The sequence below is a fragment of the Amborella trichopoda genome, chromosome 7, assembly GCF_054954075.1.
Source record: "Amborella trichopoda isolate Santa Cruz 75 chromosome 7, AtrichopodaSantaCruz75HAP2 v2.0, whole genome shotgun sequence".
NCBI classification, from domain to species: domain Eukaryota; kingdom Viridiplantae; phylum Streptophyta; class Magnoliopsida; order Amborellales; family Amborellaceae; genus Amborella; species Amborella trichopoda.
This window is the reverse complement of record NC_142342.1, coordinates 3,154,095-3,174,441: the sequence shown is the minus strand read 5'-3', so window position 1 is coordinate 3,174,441 and position 20,347 is coordinate 3,154,095. Positions and strand designations below refer to the sequence as shown.

Below are 20,347 nucleotides of genomic sequence, written 5' to 3'. Positions count from 1 at the left end.
AGAAAAGAGCTCCTATAGTGCACTTTGAGAGAGTATACTTACAACATTAAAAGATACATAAAATATTATAGCTGGCGGTTTACTTTAGGTATAAAATCATAATGACCCTTAGCTGTCAAATAATTATGCCATAGACCACGTTCATAATCAAATAAAAATTTCTTTAAAACTTTGTGACATACTCAAACTGTCAGATTTCACATATCTGATGACTAGGAATGATTGTGACCTTGTATCATAGATAAATGGTCTTATGCACAATCCCTAAATAAAAATAAGATGATGGCATGTTTCTTAGTTTCCTGACAGCTCACAGCATTGGGAAGCAATCCCAAGTATCAGACTTAGTTTAATTAGCAATGAAGAATCAAGCATTCACATTATTAACTTTAATACAACCAATGATGAATAAAAGCAAGCTTTTTATTATCAAGATTTATCTACCTAACTCATCCAAACATTAAAGCCAAATTTCAAAATAAATAAAACAATAACATTAGACCCCCGACAATAATTGAGATCATTATTCCTTTCTCTCTCACAGCATTGGGAACATTAACAATAAACTGCTGCATTTCTCTGAACAAATTAAACAAATACATGTGATTCAATGGTTGTCTCTTTCCTTCCCATCAAACATTGAAAACAGTCAAGGGAGGGACTTTCAAAAGATAAAGAGAAAGCAGGAATATTTACCTCCCACAATGGAAAATACATCTTGCCAGTTCAAAGCAAGACACAGAGAAAACAAACACCTGCCGTGATTCCCATGAATGGGCAGGAAAAAGCAGTACAAAAGAGAAAGAAACAGACAAGGAATAGAGCAACCCAACTTGGAAGTGAGAGAAAAATGACTAATATTCTGACCCTAAAAATCTTACCTGATAACTGAATGGTGGAAACCATCAGAGCTATTAAAAACTGTCTCAGCCAGCCTGAAAATCAGAAATATTCACGTCGCCGAGAGCCCTCCCCCTCGCCAGGACACATCCAAGACACATTGCTTGCAGTAAAGCTTGGGATTTTCTTCTTTAAAGACTTTCGAGATTGCTCGAAGCCATAAACAATTGGATCCAAGAGAACTTCCTCATATGATTAATTCATTTCCTCGATGGTTCCATTTTCTGACAACCCAGCATGAGATCTCTCGATATTGATGCACCTACAAAGTTATGCGGCTCAAGATATAAGCAAGAATAACACAGGAAAATTTCATTCCCACCATATCCATATATTTAGTTTGTGTCGATAAATTGTGCTAGTAATTATTGAAAAGGACTGGCCCTAGCCTACTACTTATATGGAGCTCTTCTTCTGAACCTTGGGTTGGGAGATTTGAATGGTTATAAACAATGAAAAGGAAAACAAACTGGGGATATAACCTCTTCAACCAAGAAGCTAACCTCAAAAGTAGAAATTTCTGTGTGCACGAAGAAAATAAAGTTTCGAGATTGAATAGAGACCATCCAATTTTTGAAGGGTGAGATCTAAGTGTTGAAGAACTTGAAATCCAAATGTTTATTAGAGAATAATCATCTGGTGATTCATAGGTGGATCCCAAAATTTTAGATTGAAAAATCCTCCAAAGTAGCTCTTTTGCCTGAGGGCGTAATTGTACAGCATATGCTCCTGTGGAGGTATAGCATATACACTCTTCTTCTTAATATGGTTGCATCAGCCATTAGGCTAACATTAATCTGGTGAGTTAAGGAAAAAAAAGGGAAAGAATTGAAATATAAGAAATTATTATTAGCATCTCCCATTGACAGAATACATTTTGAGCACAATGATTTACGGCCTCGTATATAATTAGATCATTCCAACAAAAACCTATACATTCAAGTTCCTAAATAACCATTTTATAAAGATCCAATGCATCACAATTTATTCAGTTGTTATCTTTTTGGTTGCTTATCAAACACAACATCCAACTACTGCATCACATGCTCAACTATTAGATAACTATTTCCAAAGTTTTACTTTTCAACATTTTAAGCAGAAAAAATCAATGAGGGCACCAGCCATACAGTGTAACATTTGTTACTGCTTTGAGAACAATTCAGTTGCAGAGTTGACAAAGAAGACAACAACAAATTATTTTCAAAACCCAAATAAAAGAGCATAAATAACTTACTTGGTTTAAGTTCAAAAGGGAGCTTCAAGAGATTCGTCCCAAACTTCTGCACTTCCATTGGAGGCATCTTCACCGTCTTCTTCCATAGAAAGTCTAATATACTCCCTATGCGCAAAACGGTCCCACTCTGTCAAAGTTGGATCTTCTCTTTCCTGTATGCACAATGTCATGTTGATCAAAACCATCATAACAGGTGAACATGAGGCTATGAGCTGCCCAAAACATGTGGATAAAGCAAATGTCAAACATAAAAAGTTTACCTGACGAATGAGGAATGGGTCACGTGTTTCAAAAGCCATGAACTTGTTCAAGTTGAAAAGAATATTGAAGACATTTCCAGAAAGCTTGCACCCTTTCAAGTCCCGCAGTGTAAAATAACACTCTCGCTGCACCACAAGTTCAAGTCATCAAAGGTAATTCTAGGAAGATCAGAATTTTTTTTAATGTGAAGGGAATATCAAGAATTATAAGGGACAAAGGGAAATCATACTATAATCCAAAGGATTACAGAAGAGCCATAAGGAATGGCCTCTGGGCCTGGGTGGTCAGGGTGGCAGGTTGCCACACCGTAATATTTGGAGTTCCATTCCTACCAAGGTCATCAGTTCACATTAAACAAAAAAAAAAAAAGGGAGAATCAGGATGGCCACCGTTTATATTGAAATTTGAAATGGTGGACAGTACTGAAGAGAGAGTGGGAAGCACCAAAACATGACCTCAAGGGCGGGTCCCACACCCTTTCCTCCACATCCATCACTTCAATGAAGAGTGAAGACCCTGAGAACTATGATTTTCCAGAATATAGTATCCTAGCCAATGGCACATGCTATGCACGAGACTCAAACTTCGAGATTAAATGAAACGACCAAAAGAGAAATTCCATAGCTCCATTCAAGTTGAAATAGGAATTCCTAAAAGAACTCCCGACAAATTAACTAGAGATCTATCTTAACAGAATATGCCTGCCAAAAAAAAGTAAAATAGTTATAATGCAAAAAAAATTAAAATTAAATGAAAAGTTAAATAAAAGCTAGATAAAAATAAAATTGAAGAAGAGGTACAAGGAAAAATGAACTGAAAATTAGGTTAAAAAAAAGTTAAAATACGACATTGTATTTTCATTTAAAATTAAATTATTCTAAAACAACTCCTATACGTTTTGGTAGGAAGTCTTATTTAGGAGAGATGATTTATAAAAGTTGGGGGGAAATGGGAGTTATGGGAAGAATTCAAAATTCACACCACTAATGTTATCCTTAGTAACATAAATTTCCTTCAATTATGGATACGATTGCATGATGACTGTTATGATGGTGCAAACCTCAGGTCCAATCATGTCGACCATCTGGCACAAGATGTCTTCGAATATCACAGGTTCCTGTGACATGCACTCCATGCGATGCAACTGCTCTTCATAAAAGAATTGCATTTCGTTGGGCGTAAGCACTCCGTTACCATCCAAATCTATACACTTGAACCTGAAAATTACAAAATTGAGAGGGACAGTAGGATGGCAAATCATGATTACACCAATTCGATTGTGCAGTTAATTATAGTGTGGACAAAATTTAATACGTAACATAATCCATAGTTTCAGTCCCTACATTTTAAAAGTACTACCTCTTTCATTTTTTTTTTTCCTTTTTGGTCCCCGTATTTAATTCATCACTTCTTTTTTTATTTTCCTTTGATTCACAAAGAATAATTGTCGCTATTTCTCATAGACAGAAGTGCTGCTGCGTGCTGCTGCCAGCAGATCAATCCTCATAATCAAATTTCAAAAACTTTAATTTCTACAAAAACTGATTATTTCGCTTCATCAAGTACCATTAACAGCAATGCAAATGAAAAATAATAGACACCAATGAGACGATCGGTACCTCATGAAACACCTGATAGCAGACTCAAATGGGACCTCAAAAAAATTACGTGTAAACCTTATTAAACATTGGGAAAATTTCTGAGAACAAATGACAAAACAAAAAAACAGAGCATGCATACAGCTGACTAGAAAATACTGCATTAACAATCAAAAGTACTAATCCCATGCATTAATAAATAATCTGAATGTTCATTAAACAACTTGCTCAGATATTCCTTAAATGGGCTTTAGTCAAATTCACTCAACCAAGGGAATTAAAGCCCCTGAAATTATTCCATAAGAAAAGGAAATAAAAAACTTGAAATGAATAATTACAGGAACTAAGCCTGTAATACACAAAAGAAATCTCACAGATGACTGTATAATTTAATTCTCACTGCCATCGCTCAACATATCATAGTCACTTATGTGTTCTTCTTCCACCAACAAATTTATCCTTTCGCAAGTTTCTAAATCACACCTCATGCTTCACCACTTGCTGATAGCATCACACACCCTCTCTATTTGCTTGACAATGCTTGGCTAGTCTCTATTAATCTCAACACCAGATTTACTTTTCTCCAAATCTCGTTTCTTGGTGATGACTGATAACTGTATTGCATAGTTTTGACTGCCTGTGATCAAATATTCTCATTGTTGCTTACGCATTTCTCTTTCACAATCACGCTTTTCTTTTTCTCTAGGTTCCTAAATTCCTCCCTGTTTCACCATTAACCCTCATTTGCTGTCCCTGCACTATATACTAGCTTCCTCTTAGCCCAACAATGCTTAATTAGTATCTATTGAGCACCACAATAAATCACCTTTCATCTCAACGTCTCCAAATTTTTTAATCATTGACTGGTATAGAAAACTACCCAAAGGATTAAGAAAGACGGGTTCTCAATCGGATGGTGTTTCAAAAACCAGACAAGTCACCTAGTAACAGTGTTTAAGAAAGCGCTAGGCGGTCAGGGGCGTACACGCCACCCAACACCTAGGCGAGCGCCCAAAACCTCGACAGTCCAATAGAAATTTTTTTTGGTTTTCTCTCTCTAAATAAGCTTCTAATGGGTTTTAAGTTTCAAATGAACCTAAAGCCCATAATTTTGCCCCTTTAATATCCACAAGGAGCTGCATTTCCGCCCCTGGGTGCGGTGCAGGCCCTGGGGCCGCCTAAGCGGGTTCAGGTTGGCGCCCAAGGATACCCGCCTAGGTGCTAGGCGGTCCGCTTTTTGAAACAATGCCTAGTAACCATTAAAACATGGTCAGAGAAAAAATCTCATCCCACGTGAAAAACATAAAATACTAAAGGAAAAGGTTCCCTAGTATATACTCACACAATTGACTTAGGGTATAAGCAATATATATATATATATATATATATATATATATATATATATATATATAGGGAAAGCTTTCTATGTTCCCCCTACAACATAGAAGTTCTATCCTCCCCCTACCATCCAGCCGTCCATTTATTATCAAGAGAGCCACTCACTGTTTGATCTTAGATCCGACGTCTCAAAGTATTTCACCTTTAGCTTTTTTAATACAAATTTTCTGAATATGAAATTTGATACGTGTCATCTTCTCATTGGGGCGCACCTATAAAAAATATTAACAATAATTTTTTTATAAAAAATAATGACCAAAATACCCCTTGAAACTTTCAGGGGTATTTTGGTCATTTTTATTTTATTGAAAATATTTTTTTTATATTTTTCGTTAAGGCGAGTTTAATAGAAGAATGGACATCCAAAATTTGGTGTCAAAATAGTTTATAGAAAAAACAATTTAAAATAAAATAGTGTAGAGACGTGACATTGTGATTGGGGCAATCTTAGCCCTCCATTAAAAAATGGACGGTTGGATAAGGGGGAGGATAGAACTTCTATGTTGTAGGGGGAATATAGAAAGCTTTCCCATATATATATATATTAGCGTAAAGCATATAGCACACAGTTTTGCAGGAGCGGTCCTTTTGACATACTTACTGAACCACATAAAAATTTATCCTATTGCATAAGAAGTGGCAAATAGGGTGAACATGGTATAACAAGAAAGAAGATGAAAACATCCATTCATATGAACTGTGAAAAGAAAGCCAAACAACACATTCATGCATGGAATAACATAAAACTTTTCAATTCTTTTAGAACATACAGTCCAAAGTCATACCAATATTCAAGGCTGGGCTCAGATGATTTATCCTCCTCTGACAACATAAAATAAACAAAATCCTCATATCCCATCTTCCCTTCAACCTTGCTTGTAAATTTTCTTGACACCTGTAGAACAATATTTAAAACAAACAGAAATATTACAAGATGTGACAAAGTATTTGCACAAGCATCTCATACATAAAGACAAAATGGAAAACATTGATTCCACAAAAAACAAGAAGTGGCATAATTTAAGGAGAACCACAAAAACCCCCCAAAATCATACTTTCTAGACAACTTCCCCCCAACCAAGTTTGTTTTAGCAATTTTTACCCCAAATTTAACTTTCCTAGCTAATACCCCTCCAGTCAAAGAAAAGGTAAAATTAAGACCAAAATGCCCTTTGGGAAGCATGCGGTCCAGTACAAAATGAGGGCAGCCCAGCACTTTGCTTATGAAAAGCATGCGGTCTGGCACTTTGGGAGTGTGGTTCGGCACAAAATGGGGGTGATCCGGCACTTTGGGCTTCTAGAAAGCATGCGGTCCGACACAAAATAGGGGCGGTCCAGCACTTTGGGCATGCGGTCAGGCACAAAATGGGGGCGGTCCGGCACTACGGGCATTTTTGTCAAAAAAATTAAGACTTTTTGACCTGGGGGGTATTTGCTAGAAAAGTTCAATTTAGGTAAAAAGTTCAATAAAAAAAACTGGGTTGGGGGTAGGTTGTCTAGAAAGTCCCCTGTTGGGGGACTTTTGTAATTTTCCCTAATATATACACATTGAAGAGTATCTAAAGAGTAGAAAACAAACCTGGGAGAAAATTCTATCAACAATCCTGTATGTAAGGGCATGATTACCATATCTAATAAGGTTCTCCTTGTCTATCAAGAAATCATGATCTGTGTCGAGCTCCCAAAATTTGCAGTATATCACATAGAAGTGCTCGTAAGAGAAGTACCTGTAATAATAGAAAAGACTTAACAATGATTGAAAAAAACATATTGTACATTCTCAACTGTTTAAACTGCAAGCAGATATATGCACACTTGAGTGCATGCACTATGCAAAACTTGTAAATATCCAAACAGCTCCATAGTTGGTCAACATCCCCTGTAAGTTTTTCTTGCATCATTATGAATGGGAAACTTCCATGTGTATGAACTAACGAAACGAGGTGATCGAATCCAATAAAAAAAGCAACCAAAAAGACGAACAGGACAACAACACTATTAGGCTTCTCCCACGAAGCTCAGCAGAATAGCTTATATGTGAACTCAATTGAAAGGAAAAGAAATGATTTAAGAGCACTGAAGGGGCTAGGCCAAAACTACATTGAATGGAAAAGATCAACACATTTGTAAGAATAACTCAACAGGTATAACCTACGTTTAACATTATCACATCCAGAAAAAACAATAGAATATTGATATTACCTCAGTACTTTATTAATATCCTCCTCCTCATCCACATGTTGCATTGCAGCAATTAGGTTTCCCCGTTTCAGCTCCCTGAGCGTAAGATGACCATTTCCAGATCTATTCACATAGTAAAATATTCTGTATATGACAGTTTCAGCTGGTACATTGCGATAAAATTTCGTATTAGGATAAAAATAGAAGTTCTAAAATTGCCAGTTGAGATCTATTAACATAGCAAAACACTCTGTATACGACAGTTTCAGCTGGTACATTGCGAAACAATTTCACTTTAGGATAAAATAGAAATTCTAAACTTGCCAGAAATAGAAAGCAATGCCTTACACCAGTGCATTGTCAATAAAGATTCCTTACTTAGCTGCTTCTAGATTGACCAATGCAATACCATGCAATGACCAATTCAGATAGCACCAGCAATGGAACCCAAATATTGAACAAATACTGCCGAGGATACCTAAACAAAATAACAAAGCAGTGACAAGTGCATTTGTACACACCATATCGTTCCTGAAACTCAGGTGTACTCTGTAGGAACTCCAATCCTGGGTGAGTTGCCAAAATCTCACGAAGAACAGGTTTAAAATCATCCTTCACATCCAGATGAAACAAAGTTAGGACCCAAATAGATTGAAGCAAAGTCATTTCCAAACAGAAGTGGGCAAAGCTCTTTTTAAGATTGCAAATGACCCAATTGAAAGCAAAAACACATAGGAAAAACCTGGTCAAGAACTAAACTTTCCAGAGAGAGAACATGCACCTGAGTGAGGTAATTCCGATCCGATTGCTTCAAAATTGTAAAGATTTGCGTAGAAGTATCCATGGTCAACATGTTGCTATTGACCCAGTAATCAACAAATTGATCCCTGCAAGCATGGTACAGGGGTCATACAGGAAACAGACACATTAACAATCAACTAACCAGATGGGCTCATAACACATTCTGTTAACACAATTTAGTTATACAGTGCAACACATGCTAAAGTACCACATGAAACATATCTTCCAACAAGATTCTTATTACAAATGTATTGCCTTATGAAAGGACAATTCCAAAAGCATAACCCCAGAATAGAACAACTTATAAATATTTGCTGTTTGCCAATGCAGTATCAAAGTAGTAGAAGTCATATTGCATATTAACAGAGTGGAACGACGGAAGAAAGAGGAAAGTGAAAGACAGTCTGCGTCCCAATAGGCAAAGAAAGAACTACAAAACAGTAATTTTAACATCAACTTTCAAAACAGAAGCATATAAATTCAGAGTAACCAGTAGGAAATCAACCCCACCAGTCCCATGAATATTTTAATAGGCAGTCATGTATCTCCAAACTTGACTAGGTGATGCAGGTCGTTTTTCACATCATAAAACACAAAACTGACAGCCAGACTCTCAAAATGCTACATAAAACACTTTGCAATGTCACCCAATCAACTATAGAGTACTTGACAATATAGCCCTGTTTTCTAATAACTACCATTTGTTTATCAATAATAGTTTTACCAAGCTGATACAATATAAAGGATTCATTTGGTCGAACACATAACTTGGTTTTACCCATGTTCTATAAATCTCATGAAAATAACCAAGTTGACTCGAATGAGTCAGTCAATTCTCATCCAAAGTTTTCAGACTTGCAAGGCAGAGTGGGTTTTTCAACAATTTAATTTTGCTTGTGACATTCATGAGCAAAGTATAGCAGAAAATGTGGAGCTACTCCTAATTGTCGAAATCCGCTAGAGCTGTTGGCTGATACAGGTACTTTGTTTTCAATGGGCCCGCTGGGGCTAACCAAATTTCACCAAGATCCTAAATGCAATCCTTAACCCATCTATGACTTACAGTTTACAGAAATTCTGCCAATCCGTAGATGAGACCCAAAACATCAGTTATGAAGACATCCAAAGAGTATTTCCAAGAATGCAGAAAGAAATGTGGGATTTCCTGTTAAAGTGAGGGATTCGGGTCCATTTTTTAAACTTATTCCTTAGCTCCAACATTATTGGACAAACCTAATAGCTATAAATAATAAACAATTAATATTGTTGCCCTCCACCAAAGTATACTGAAATGCTATGGATCACATTTATCTCCAAACATATCAAGTTTATGACAGCAATGGATCTTAGAAACATAGTTTTGCTTCTTTTTTGATAACTAGAATCACATTACTGAATACAGTAGCCAAGAAAAACCCCTATAGAAGCTTCCAATACAAAGATATAAAGTGCATCAAGTAACTGAAATTAAACAACAAAGTCTATAAAAAATAAGAAATAGTACTTTGTTTTCAATGGGCCCGCTGGGGCTAACCAAATTTCACCAAGATCCTAAATGCAATCCTTAACCCATCTATGACTTACAGTTTACAGAAATTCTGCCAATCCGTAGATGAGACCCAAAACATCAGTTATGAAGACATCCAAAGAGTATTTCCAAGAATGCAGAAAGAAATGTGGGATTTCCTGTTAAAGTGAGGGATTCGGGTCCATTTTTTAAACTTATTCCTTAGCTCCAACATTATTGGACAAACCTAATAGCTATAAATAATAAACAATTAATATTGTTGCCCTCCACCAAAGTATACTGAAATGCTATGGATCACATTTATCTCCAAACATATCAAGTTTATGACAGCAATGGATCTTAGAAACATAGTTTTGCTTCTTTTTTGATAACTAGAATCACATTACTGAATACAGTAGCCAAGAAAAACCCCTATAGAAGCTTCCAATACAAAGATATAAAGTGCATCAAGTAACTGAAATTAAACAACAAAGTCTATAAAAAATAAGAAATAACTTACCTGGTAACAAATCCCACATCTGCAACATCAATCTTCCTGAAAAGGGCCCTAGAGAAAAATGAAGGCAGCTTGCATACTTCTTTTGTCAAGGTTTTGAAGTCTGAGATGACATAATGAAGCATTTCAAATTGGGTGACTTTCTAATTTTTAACTTATTTGTGAATCTGTGACCATCTCAATGGTTAGCAAGAAAGTTAGATAATCTAGCATATAAATAGAGTCAAGAACTAACCTTGAACTTTCAGTCCATCAAAGTGACCAAAGAAAATTTGATCAATTCTAGAAAGGAATTGCTCTTTTAATTCTTTCGCTGGTGGTCGTCCATTTTGGAAATAAAACTGAAAATTTTAAGAGCTAAATCAGAACCCATGTGACACAACCAACTTCATGAGATGCATCAGTAGAGTGCCGATATTATTGCAAATCAATAGTAACATAGCATGTCAAGAATAACACTTTCACTGAATAATCTTGATACCAGCTGAAAAGGGGGGATAAAATAAGACAAAAAAAAGAAAAGAAATAGTACATACCTGAGGAATGACCTCTCTAACTGGCTCACTGACTAACTTCAATGGAGATCCTAACGAAGATGGCCCAACAGAGCGTTTCATAACACGAGGTGAACCAGAACTACTCCGCGGAGAAAGTGGAGGAGCACTACCTGCAGGAAACATGGAAGGCAAGGAATTGCTTGCAGTGGCATTTGCACTGCTGGAGTTGCCTGGAACATTCAAGGGAGTGCTTGATTTTGCTTCATCAAGCAGCGATTTTACCTGTTTGCAAAATTTACTAGTGAGTAACATCAGAGAGAGAAACTCAGAAAACAATCGAGATCATCTTCAGAATAGAAAGTTATTACATCAGGAAAACATCACTTTCACAATGCCAACAACTAAGACAACACATCAGGAGAATATATGTCTCCACACATTAATACGAAAACAAAGTAAAGTCTAAAAATAGTAATTTGCAGATGAAACTCGTAGAAGTTTAGGCTTCAACTACATGAAGCAAATGAGAGAAAAATGCAAGAAAAAACCGAACAGCTTTCAAATTGAGAAAGTCAAGGAGGTGAATTACGGACATCCATGATCTTCTCAAAAGTTCACTAGCATATTAGGCAAAAAACTACCTATCAAAAGAAGAATTAGTCTTAACAGCATATGTATTTTTTTAAAAAAACTACTATATCTTTACATTTTAGCAGTAATGCTAAAAAATAGTAAATCATCTCTAAGATTCCAGAAAATGACTCTCAAAATCAGGATTGTTGACCTGAATCATGAACATCAACATACAAAGTCTTCCAATGGAGGTAAAGAATTCACTCATCCAACTCATACCACAGATCCCACTGTAAGCAAACATGTCAAATGCTTTACTCACATCCCTAAAAAACATGTTGGAATTAAATCTTCAATAGATGTGAATTATCTAGAGCCCATTTAGTACACTTGCAATCTTCCATGGTCCAGAAGAAGACCTGTTTACCATCCAATCATCTTTCAGGAGTCCCATTCCAATTGTTTGGGGTTCAGAATGAGAATAAAAAAATAAGTCCACAAAGTGCTGTCCTGATCACATACTACACGGAACTACAAATCCCATTGAACTTCACAAGCCCTTTTCACTTCACTAAACAGTACACCAATCCCGCTAAACCTGAAGTCCTGAATGATTAATGGAGTATCATCAATGTTTAAGTTTCATCAATGTCCCCCCAACCCGCAGCACAAAAAACAAAAAAAAACATAAAAAAAGAAAAGAAAAACACAAACAAATCCAGTGCTACATGGATATCAACACCAGTGATGTGTCTAAATCTAGTACTTCAACACTAAAAGCGGAACGGCAAGGCACATTTGTACAAGCATTATTTGAATAAATAGTATAGTGATTGTTTAGACACACACACACAGTAGTTGCTGCATTTTTAAGCAGTAGGTCCCACATTCAAATCTTAGGGGCCCTCTTCCAACTCTTTTACAGAGTGTGCAGTGTCCACAGGCATCAACAGACTAACACAGAACCCACTACAGTCTCTCTGTCTAGTACCCACGAGATATATTTCGCCTTCACACTCTCTTTCGCCACTGTCATCCTTGCCCTCAGTTGCAAAAAATTGAAGTGTTTCAGTCCCCACAACTGGACCAAAAGCTCCAACTGTAGTTAAGCCTCTAAAAACACAACCTCACCCCAAAAGTAAGCCAACAAATAAACCAATGCATCACAGGCAATATAAAGAGGCCAATTAATTCCAAGAGAGTACAAACTATCTAGAAGCACCGGATTCAAAGATTGAAGAAGCCTTTCATCCCTCAAACTGTGCAAGAACTTAGAATACATTTTCACCCTTCTGTTCATGGATAAACCTAGGAAGCCATAGGAATAGCTCTTTGAGATATGGATTTGAGAAAGAAAGCAGAAAACTAACAAATTCCAAATGAAGCACAAGCACAGGTTGAAGGAAACCTCAGTTTCATTCCCAAAAGCCCAAACTAAGGCTCCAAGCTTAGTTTTTAAATCTCATTCTTTGTTCCTTAAAACTCACATGAACGACCCTGGTCTTTCACGAACCTTTATTTATATTTTTAAGTGGGGTACAAAAGTCCAAACTAACCTTAGCCAAAATAAAATTGACTTGATAGCCAAAACTAAGTCCCAACTTAACCACAAAATTTATAATAATATTTTTACTGCTCAAAATAATCCAAGAAAATAGAGATTGGGAAGATGTCGCACATAGAATTAGAGCTGGGTGGGCCGAATGAACATGTGCAACCAGACTTTTACATGATCGCCACATACCAATGAAGCTAATAGGACAGTCTATAGGACAGTTGTGAGACTAGCTTTACTTTATGAGGCGAAATGTTGGGCGGTCAAAAAACAACATAACCATAGAACAAGTGTAGCTGAGATGAAGATGTTGAGATGAATGAGTGCCAAGATAAGAAGGAATAGAATTCAAAGTTAATACATTTGGGAGAATTTAGGTGTAGCACCAATAGGCGATATGACAAGAGAAAGTAGACTTTGGTGGCCCGGCCATGTGTGGCGCAGACCCAGTACAACGCCTGTTAGGAGGTGTGAGTTAGTTCAAGTGGAAAGCTCAAAAAGGGCAAGGGGTAGGTCCAAAAGGATGGGGTTGGAAGTAGTGAGAAAAGACTTGGGGCCTTTGATATGGCCCTTAATAGAGCATAATTGTAGACCAAGATTTGTGTAGCCGACCCAATTAATTGGAAAAAAGCTTTGCTGATGATGATAAAACTAAAATATTTCATAAACATTCAAAGTACTTTTCTGAACGAATCCTAAAATCCCATACAAATAAAAAAAAAAAACCCTATAATCCTTAAAAGAACTAAATAATCTTAACAATAAACCCTAAAATTAAAATACCACCCATTGTAATTAAATAAAAACTAAAAATAAAATAATTTTGTCCTATATTAGACTGCCTTAATTGGAGAAAACTCTTCCTCGAGTTTTGAAGTGTGCTAAGATGAATTCAGCATCAAAACCACCTTCTTCAACCTTCTTCCTAAGTTCCTCAAAGATTATTTGCACTAAAAGAATTCCTCAAGAAAATGGATCTTAAAATACATAATGAGGAATCAAAATCAATACAAATTTATCAAACTCGACAACTGATAAAAAATTTGACTGCCTAGGCGGCTAGGCACAAAGTGGCCTTATTGCACAGCATAGGGCCTAGGCAAGACCCTATGCAATGTTGTTGTCAAGCACCCACCTAGGTAGCCCAATGGTTGCCCTCAGCCAAGGGTGATAAACCTATGCAATGTTATGTGGAACTCTGAACATGAGGTCAATGTTATGTGGAATGAAATGGCTAACTGTACTAAGAAAGTGGCAAAAGAAGTTTTAGGGGAAACTAGAGGGGAAAAAAATTCCGATAAAGAAACTTGGTGGAGTGATGAAATTCATAAGGCAATTAGTGAAAAGCGATCATGTTCTAAAATTTGGCAATGTAAATAGAAATGAGCAAAACTTAGAAGACTATAAAAATACCAAGAAGGACGCTTAACAAATAGTAAGTAATGCTAAACTTAAGGCATATGTCTATACAGTAGAATACAAACAAGAAAAGTCAAAAAGATGTCTTCTAATTAGAAAAAATGAGAGAGAAGAAGTGTAGGGATCTAGATCATACTAAATGCGTAAAGGAGGAGGATCAAAGGGTCTTAATGAAGGATGAAGAGGTCAACAAAAAGGGGAGAGTTTATTTTAAAAAATAATTAAATAATAAACACAATGAGAACATACTTGTAGAATGAATCGTTGGCATAAATGAGAGCGGTGGTCAGCACATTTGTAGGATTATGATATCGAAAGTGACATAAGCTTTGAAGATGATGAAAATAGGAAAGGCTTTTAGACCAAATGGTATCCCGATAGAGGTTTGGAAGTGCATGGGGGAGATCGACATTGACTGGTTGACCAAGTTGTTCAACAAGATGCTAAGAATAAAGAAAATGCTAGATGAATGGAGGAAAAGTATTGTAGTACCTATTTACAAAAACAAAGGAGACATACATAAGTGTGCAAACGATCGAGGGATCAAACTTATGAGTCACGCCATGAAACTGTGGGAGAGACAGATTGAGCAACGACTAAGGCATAAAATGAATGTATCAAAAAACCAATTCGGTTTTATGCCAAAGAAGTCAACAACTGATGATATTTTCCTACTTAGACAATTGATTGAGAAGTTAAGGGCAAAGAGAAAAGACCTCCACATGGCTTTTATTGATCTAGAAAAATCTTATGATAGAGTACCTCGAGATTTAATTTTGTGGGTGTTGGAAAAGAAAATAGTCTTCAGATACTACATTGACTTGGTGAGAGATATGTAAGAGGAAGTACTAACTATTGTGCGAACAACTAGTCGAGAGATAAGTGAGTTTTCAGTGACAATAAATCTACATCAGGGATCAACATTGAGCTCATTCCTCTTTGTCTTAGTTATGGACAACTTAACTAGGCTTCTACAATATGAGGTACAGTGGTGTATGTTGACAACGTATATGGAATGCAAGTTTAGTGATAATAGGAGTAGAGGGGAGAAAGTAATTAAGATTGATGGCCAAAAAATACCAAAAAGAGTATGCTTTCAATATCTTGGGTAGATCATCCATGAAAATAGAGAGATTGAAGAAGATGTCACACATATAATTAGAGCTGGGTGGGGAAAGAGGAATGTGCAACTGGAGTTGTATGTGATCGTCGCATACCATTGAAGCTGAAGGGTAAGTTCAATTAGACAGCTAGAAGGCCAACTTTACTTTATGGGGTAGAATGTTAAGTGTTCAAGAAGCAATACACCTATAGGATGATTGCAACTGAGATGAAGATGTTGAAATGGATGAGTGACAAGACAAGAAGGGATAGAATTCGAAATAAATACATTTGAAAGAACTTAGGCGTGGCATCAATAGGCAATAACATGAAAGAAAATACCTTAGGGTTAGGAGGTACAAGAAGTCGGTTCAAGTGAAAGGTACAAAAAAAGGAATGAGTAGGCCCAAAAGGACGTGATTGGAAATAATGAGAAAAGATATGGAGACTTATAGCCTCACTGAGGGTATGGCCTTAATAGAGAAAAATAGCGGACCAGGATTTGTGTAGCCGACACCAAATAGTTGGGAAAAGATCCTGAGGATGATGATGGTGATTCCTTACTCAATATTTGGGTAGTTTAAATTTTATTTTGTAAATTAATTTGAATTTTGTGGATTTATCTAGACATTGAACTTGTCATAAATGTATTCAAGTTTGTTTTTGGCGGTTTTGTGTAATTTTCAGGTTTAGGTGATATTTGAGGGCTCTAGATGACAATGACTTCTTCAAGTTCATATAAAAAAGTTTATCCGGGTTGGAAATATGGATTTTGTCCCAATGCTATAACGAGACAAGGTTGCTTGCATGTTTTGTAAAAGAAGCATAATGTTGGCATTAATCAATTGAAGAAGCATTTGGCCAACGTTAGGGGGGATGTAGCCCCATGTACTCAAGTGCTTGGAGATGAAAGGAAAGAGATGATAGATCATTTACAAAGGGGCCAAAAGAAGAGGGAAGAGGCAAAGAAAAAATATGAAGACATCATGAGATTTGTATATACTTTTGGAAAAGAAGAAGATGAAGATGACTATGCAAAGGAAGGGGGCTCCATTTCTAGACCAAGCACACATGGGCATAAGAGGCCTTGAAGAAGGGGACTTATTGATTCTTATTTCCCCCATCCGATCCAGAGATGGCAGTTAGAGAAAGGGCACATACTAGTCCAGTGATCCATTTTAAGACGAAGGATAGGGATCAAGTCTCTCAAAATGTAGCATGATGGTATTATCAAACTGGAATGCCATTCAAAATTGCTAGTTTGAAGAGCTTTCAAGCTATGTTGGAGGCAGTGGGGTAGTTTGGGCCAAGATATACGGCCCCTACACCTTATGAGCTCAACGTTACGTTGTTGAAAGAAGAGGTGGAGCTCACAAATGAATACCTTAATACCCACAAGGATGCATGGGGAAGGAGCGGCGGGAAAATTCTTCAGCCCCTAATACTTAGTTACAAACTCTCCCATTTGACCATGTCATATTAACACTCGCATTGCCATTTCATAAAACCATCTCTCTGTCAATTCTCTAAAAAATCTCAACCAATCCAACCACAATCTAGAAACAATATGAGTTAGAAATTCTAGGAAACAATGTTTTCCATTTAACAGGTCTTAATTATGCTATTATTTAGAATGAAGGTACATGTTGTTCTCAATTCTCCTTAATTTCTTATGAGATATATTCTCCATTCCATTTTCCACACCCTTACCAAGTTGCTATGATGTGGATACTATGCAAAAGACTTCCCTATAGACTCTTTCTGAAGCATTAAGACTAAAAAGATCAACAAGAATATATGAACAAGGAAAATTCAAGCAATAACAAGTAGAATAGTGTCATATTAATTTATTCATCTAAATAAAATGGTTTTGAAGTGGCAAAATCTCTCACTTGCACGTAAAGGTAAAACCTTTAAGAATTAGTCTCCAGGGGGGCACTAGGTAGCAAACCACAACACATGTAACATGAATCTATACATGTCCCTAGAAGAACTGATACTCCATTTTGGGAAACCATGACCAATAATCCGACAAAATGATTAACTCTACATGAATTAACAACTCTTAACCATCAATTTATTCTTGACAAAGCACTTGACCCATTTCTATGAATAGCCATAAATTACAACCACATCTAAGTGCACTGATCAAGCACTCTGTACTGAGAGGATGGTTGTTTCTAGTCAAAATTTAATTTTAGGTAAAACAGTTGTTCCGCATCAGACAAATTAGTATGTTACATTTCTTCAAGCATGCAAATATTCATACATATGTGAAATGTGATACTCACTGGGAACATGTAGCTAATAATCAAATGTAAAGATGAGTACAACTAAATGTACTAATTATAAACAGAACCAAAACCATTATAAATAACAACCCAAAATGATTTTGAACCTAAACTAAACTCATTATCGTAATTACAATTCCCAGCTATTCCATCAGATAAATTTACACTTAGTACTAAAGCAGGCAGTGCTTCAGATGAATGACTAAACATTTATATGGACAAAGACTGTTTCATCAAACCAAATCATCGAAAACCACACCATGCATGCGACATATTACCTTACTCAAATGCCAAAATCTAAACTTCAAACAAAGAAGCAATACAAATATCTATAACCCAAATAAGAAAGACAGCCTATAAACCCGCCCAGTTATTGTAAATTCCTTTAATCTACAATTAGTTGTTGATAAATAAAAAATAAAGATGATAAAAATAACTCAGCAATCATACCATCTCAATTTTGGAGTTCAGAAACCCAAACAAAGAAAATCAAATTACAAAAAAAAAACTAAAATACGCTATGTAAGACAATAAATTTTACATACAAATGCAATCAATAAAACAAAAAACTGCATATCTAAGGGAAACGCATAAACTGTATTTTCAAATTAAAGGTGAAGGACGAGTACCAATCGACTGGTGTCAGGAAGAGAGAGCCATTGAGAATACAATTCATCAATCAAGTCCCTGTTTGACTTCAAGGCCAAAGGCGAGACTTCAGCCAACTGTAACAAGTCCGGGTCTATAGAACCCACATCCCCTGAAACTTCCATATCCATAAAATCCTCTGTTTCTCGTTCTATCAAATCCAAGTCTCATGCAAGAGAGAGAAAAATAATAATTTCCCGGTAAAGGACACAATCTTCAAGCTGCAAAGCCCATGAAACCCTAGATCCCCAACAGATTCACCAGAGAGTCGAATTTTAACCCCTCCTCCTGGCCCAAGACCCTAAAATCGAGCTTAATATGAGTAAGAAGAAAAGTCCAGCTCCACAAAAGAAAAATCCCTGGATCGTCACAGTTTCTTCTGCACATTCACAGGAAACTCGATACAATCCAAACCCTAGATCTTAGACAACTTCAAAAATTGTGGAATCACGATTCTAGCAGGAAAAAACCAATCTTTCTCTCTCTAACAATTAGAAGGAAATCACCTCTCCCTCTCTCTCTCTCTCTAAAGCTTAGCAGAGGAGCAAGTCTCTCTCTCTCCCTCTCTAACGGGAGACTCTCGCACTATATAGAAATGAAAAATGCAGGGGATTAATTAATGACCAAATTAAGCAACTAATTGCGGGAGTGCCCCCTCTTCTTAAATGCGTGGCCGCGCTCGGGAGGGGAGAATAGCTAAAATACCCCTATGTCTTTGCAAAATGACGAAATTTGTCCCTGAATGCTTTGGTTCGATAATCATGATTACCTCGAGCTTAATTAAGAACGATGGGACTAAGGACATAGACGAAACTACTCCTGATTGGATTACACCTGCCCAAAATGCCCCACCAAAAGAAATATATTAGGTTTCTTTTTTTTCTTTCAATTGAATCTCAAAAAAAATTATTTTCTTAAGATTTTTTTTGTTCCCTCTTTTGGAAGGGGATCTTATATGTCATGAAAAAAATTACAAATTCATAATCACTCATACTTGTTAGATGTAAAAAGATATGTCTTTTCTCCATTCAAAGTTTGAAAACAACATTTCAAAATTTGAACACAATCTATAACTCCTTCCTAACCACCCAATCTTATATTAAAGATTAAAAGATCTGATTCTACACTTCCCTTATAACATATCATACAAATCACCAACGAGTGCCCATGGAAATTTCAATATGATTACAAATATGATATCTCTTTATTTTTATCTTTTGTATAAGTCTTTATTAGCTCAATTTTCTCTTTGGCAAAAAAAAAAAAAGACAAGAAGAAAAACTGTGACTTTTGAAGTTGGTCAAAGTTTGTGATTGTCAAGTTGTTCAAATGCTACAAAATACCCAAAAAAAAAAAAAAAAGGATAAAATCTTTGAATTCATCTCATTTGGACATGGATTCATGGCCTTAATTGCTGAGTCACACTACACTTAACAAAAACAAAAAGAACATAAATATTTGTCAAAATACACTTAACATATAAGATATTTAACATTTACGATATAAGATATTTAACATTTTATCCTCTTCCGCTATTGCAACTTAAAACCGTACGTATTTTCCTGTTACTTAAAACTATATATATTTTCCTATAATAAGAAAATACATATAATTTTAAGATGCAATAGCCGAAGAGGGTAAAATGTTAAATACTTGAGAAATTAAGGTCTATATAAATTTCTCAAAAGAGAAAAGTGATTTGGGCATATTTGGCCGATATTGGAAAACATGGGGCTACTGAACAATTACACCATTTCTATTTCTGATATTATATCCATTTCGGACATTCTCATATGGAATGGTATTATCCACGCATTAGGCTTTCCAAAATTTAGAGCATAGCAGGCTTTTACGCAAAGTGGCAGC

At 36.1% G+C, this 20,347-nt stretch overlaps 1 protein-coding gene across 2 annotated transcripts; it reads right to left on the bottom strand.

Moving 5' to 3' along the window:
• Nucleotides 1-546: 546 nt before the first annotated feature.
• Nucleotides 547-19,044, bottom strand: LOC18447169 (serine/threonine protein phosphatase 2A regulatory subunit B''beta). Of its 2 annotated transcripts, none has more exons than XR_016059474.1 (13): nt 18,463-19,044; nt 10,934-11,176; nt 10,633-10,738; nt 10,401-10,500; nt 8,354-8,459; nt 8,094-8,184; nt 7,594-7,735; nt 6,971-7,118; nt 6,177-6,286; nt 2,625-3,612; nt 2,395-2,520; nt 2,135-2,286; nt 547-1,162 (listed from the first exon to the last, which is right to left on the bottom strand). XR_016059474.1 is itself a non-coding variant. In XM_088872293.1 (13 exons), exons 1-12 carry the CDS (start codon nt 18,610-18,612, stop codon nt 2,146-2,148), a joined length of 1,620 nt encoding a protein of 539 aa, XP_088728419.1. In that variant the 5' UTR covers nt 18,613-19,044; the 3' UTR covers nt 547-1,162; nt 2,135-2,145. The 2 variants fall into 2 exon arrangements, 1 of the variants encoding a protein (XP_088728419.1); XM_088872293.1 differs by having other exon boundaries at nt 3,456-3,612.
• Between the last annotated feature and the right edge of the window lie 1,303 nt (nt 19,045-20,347).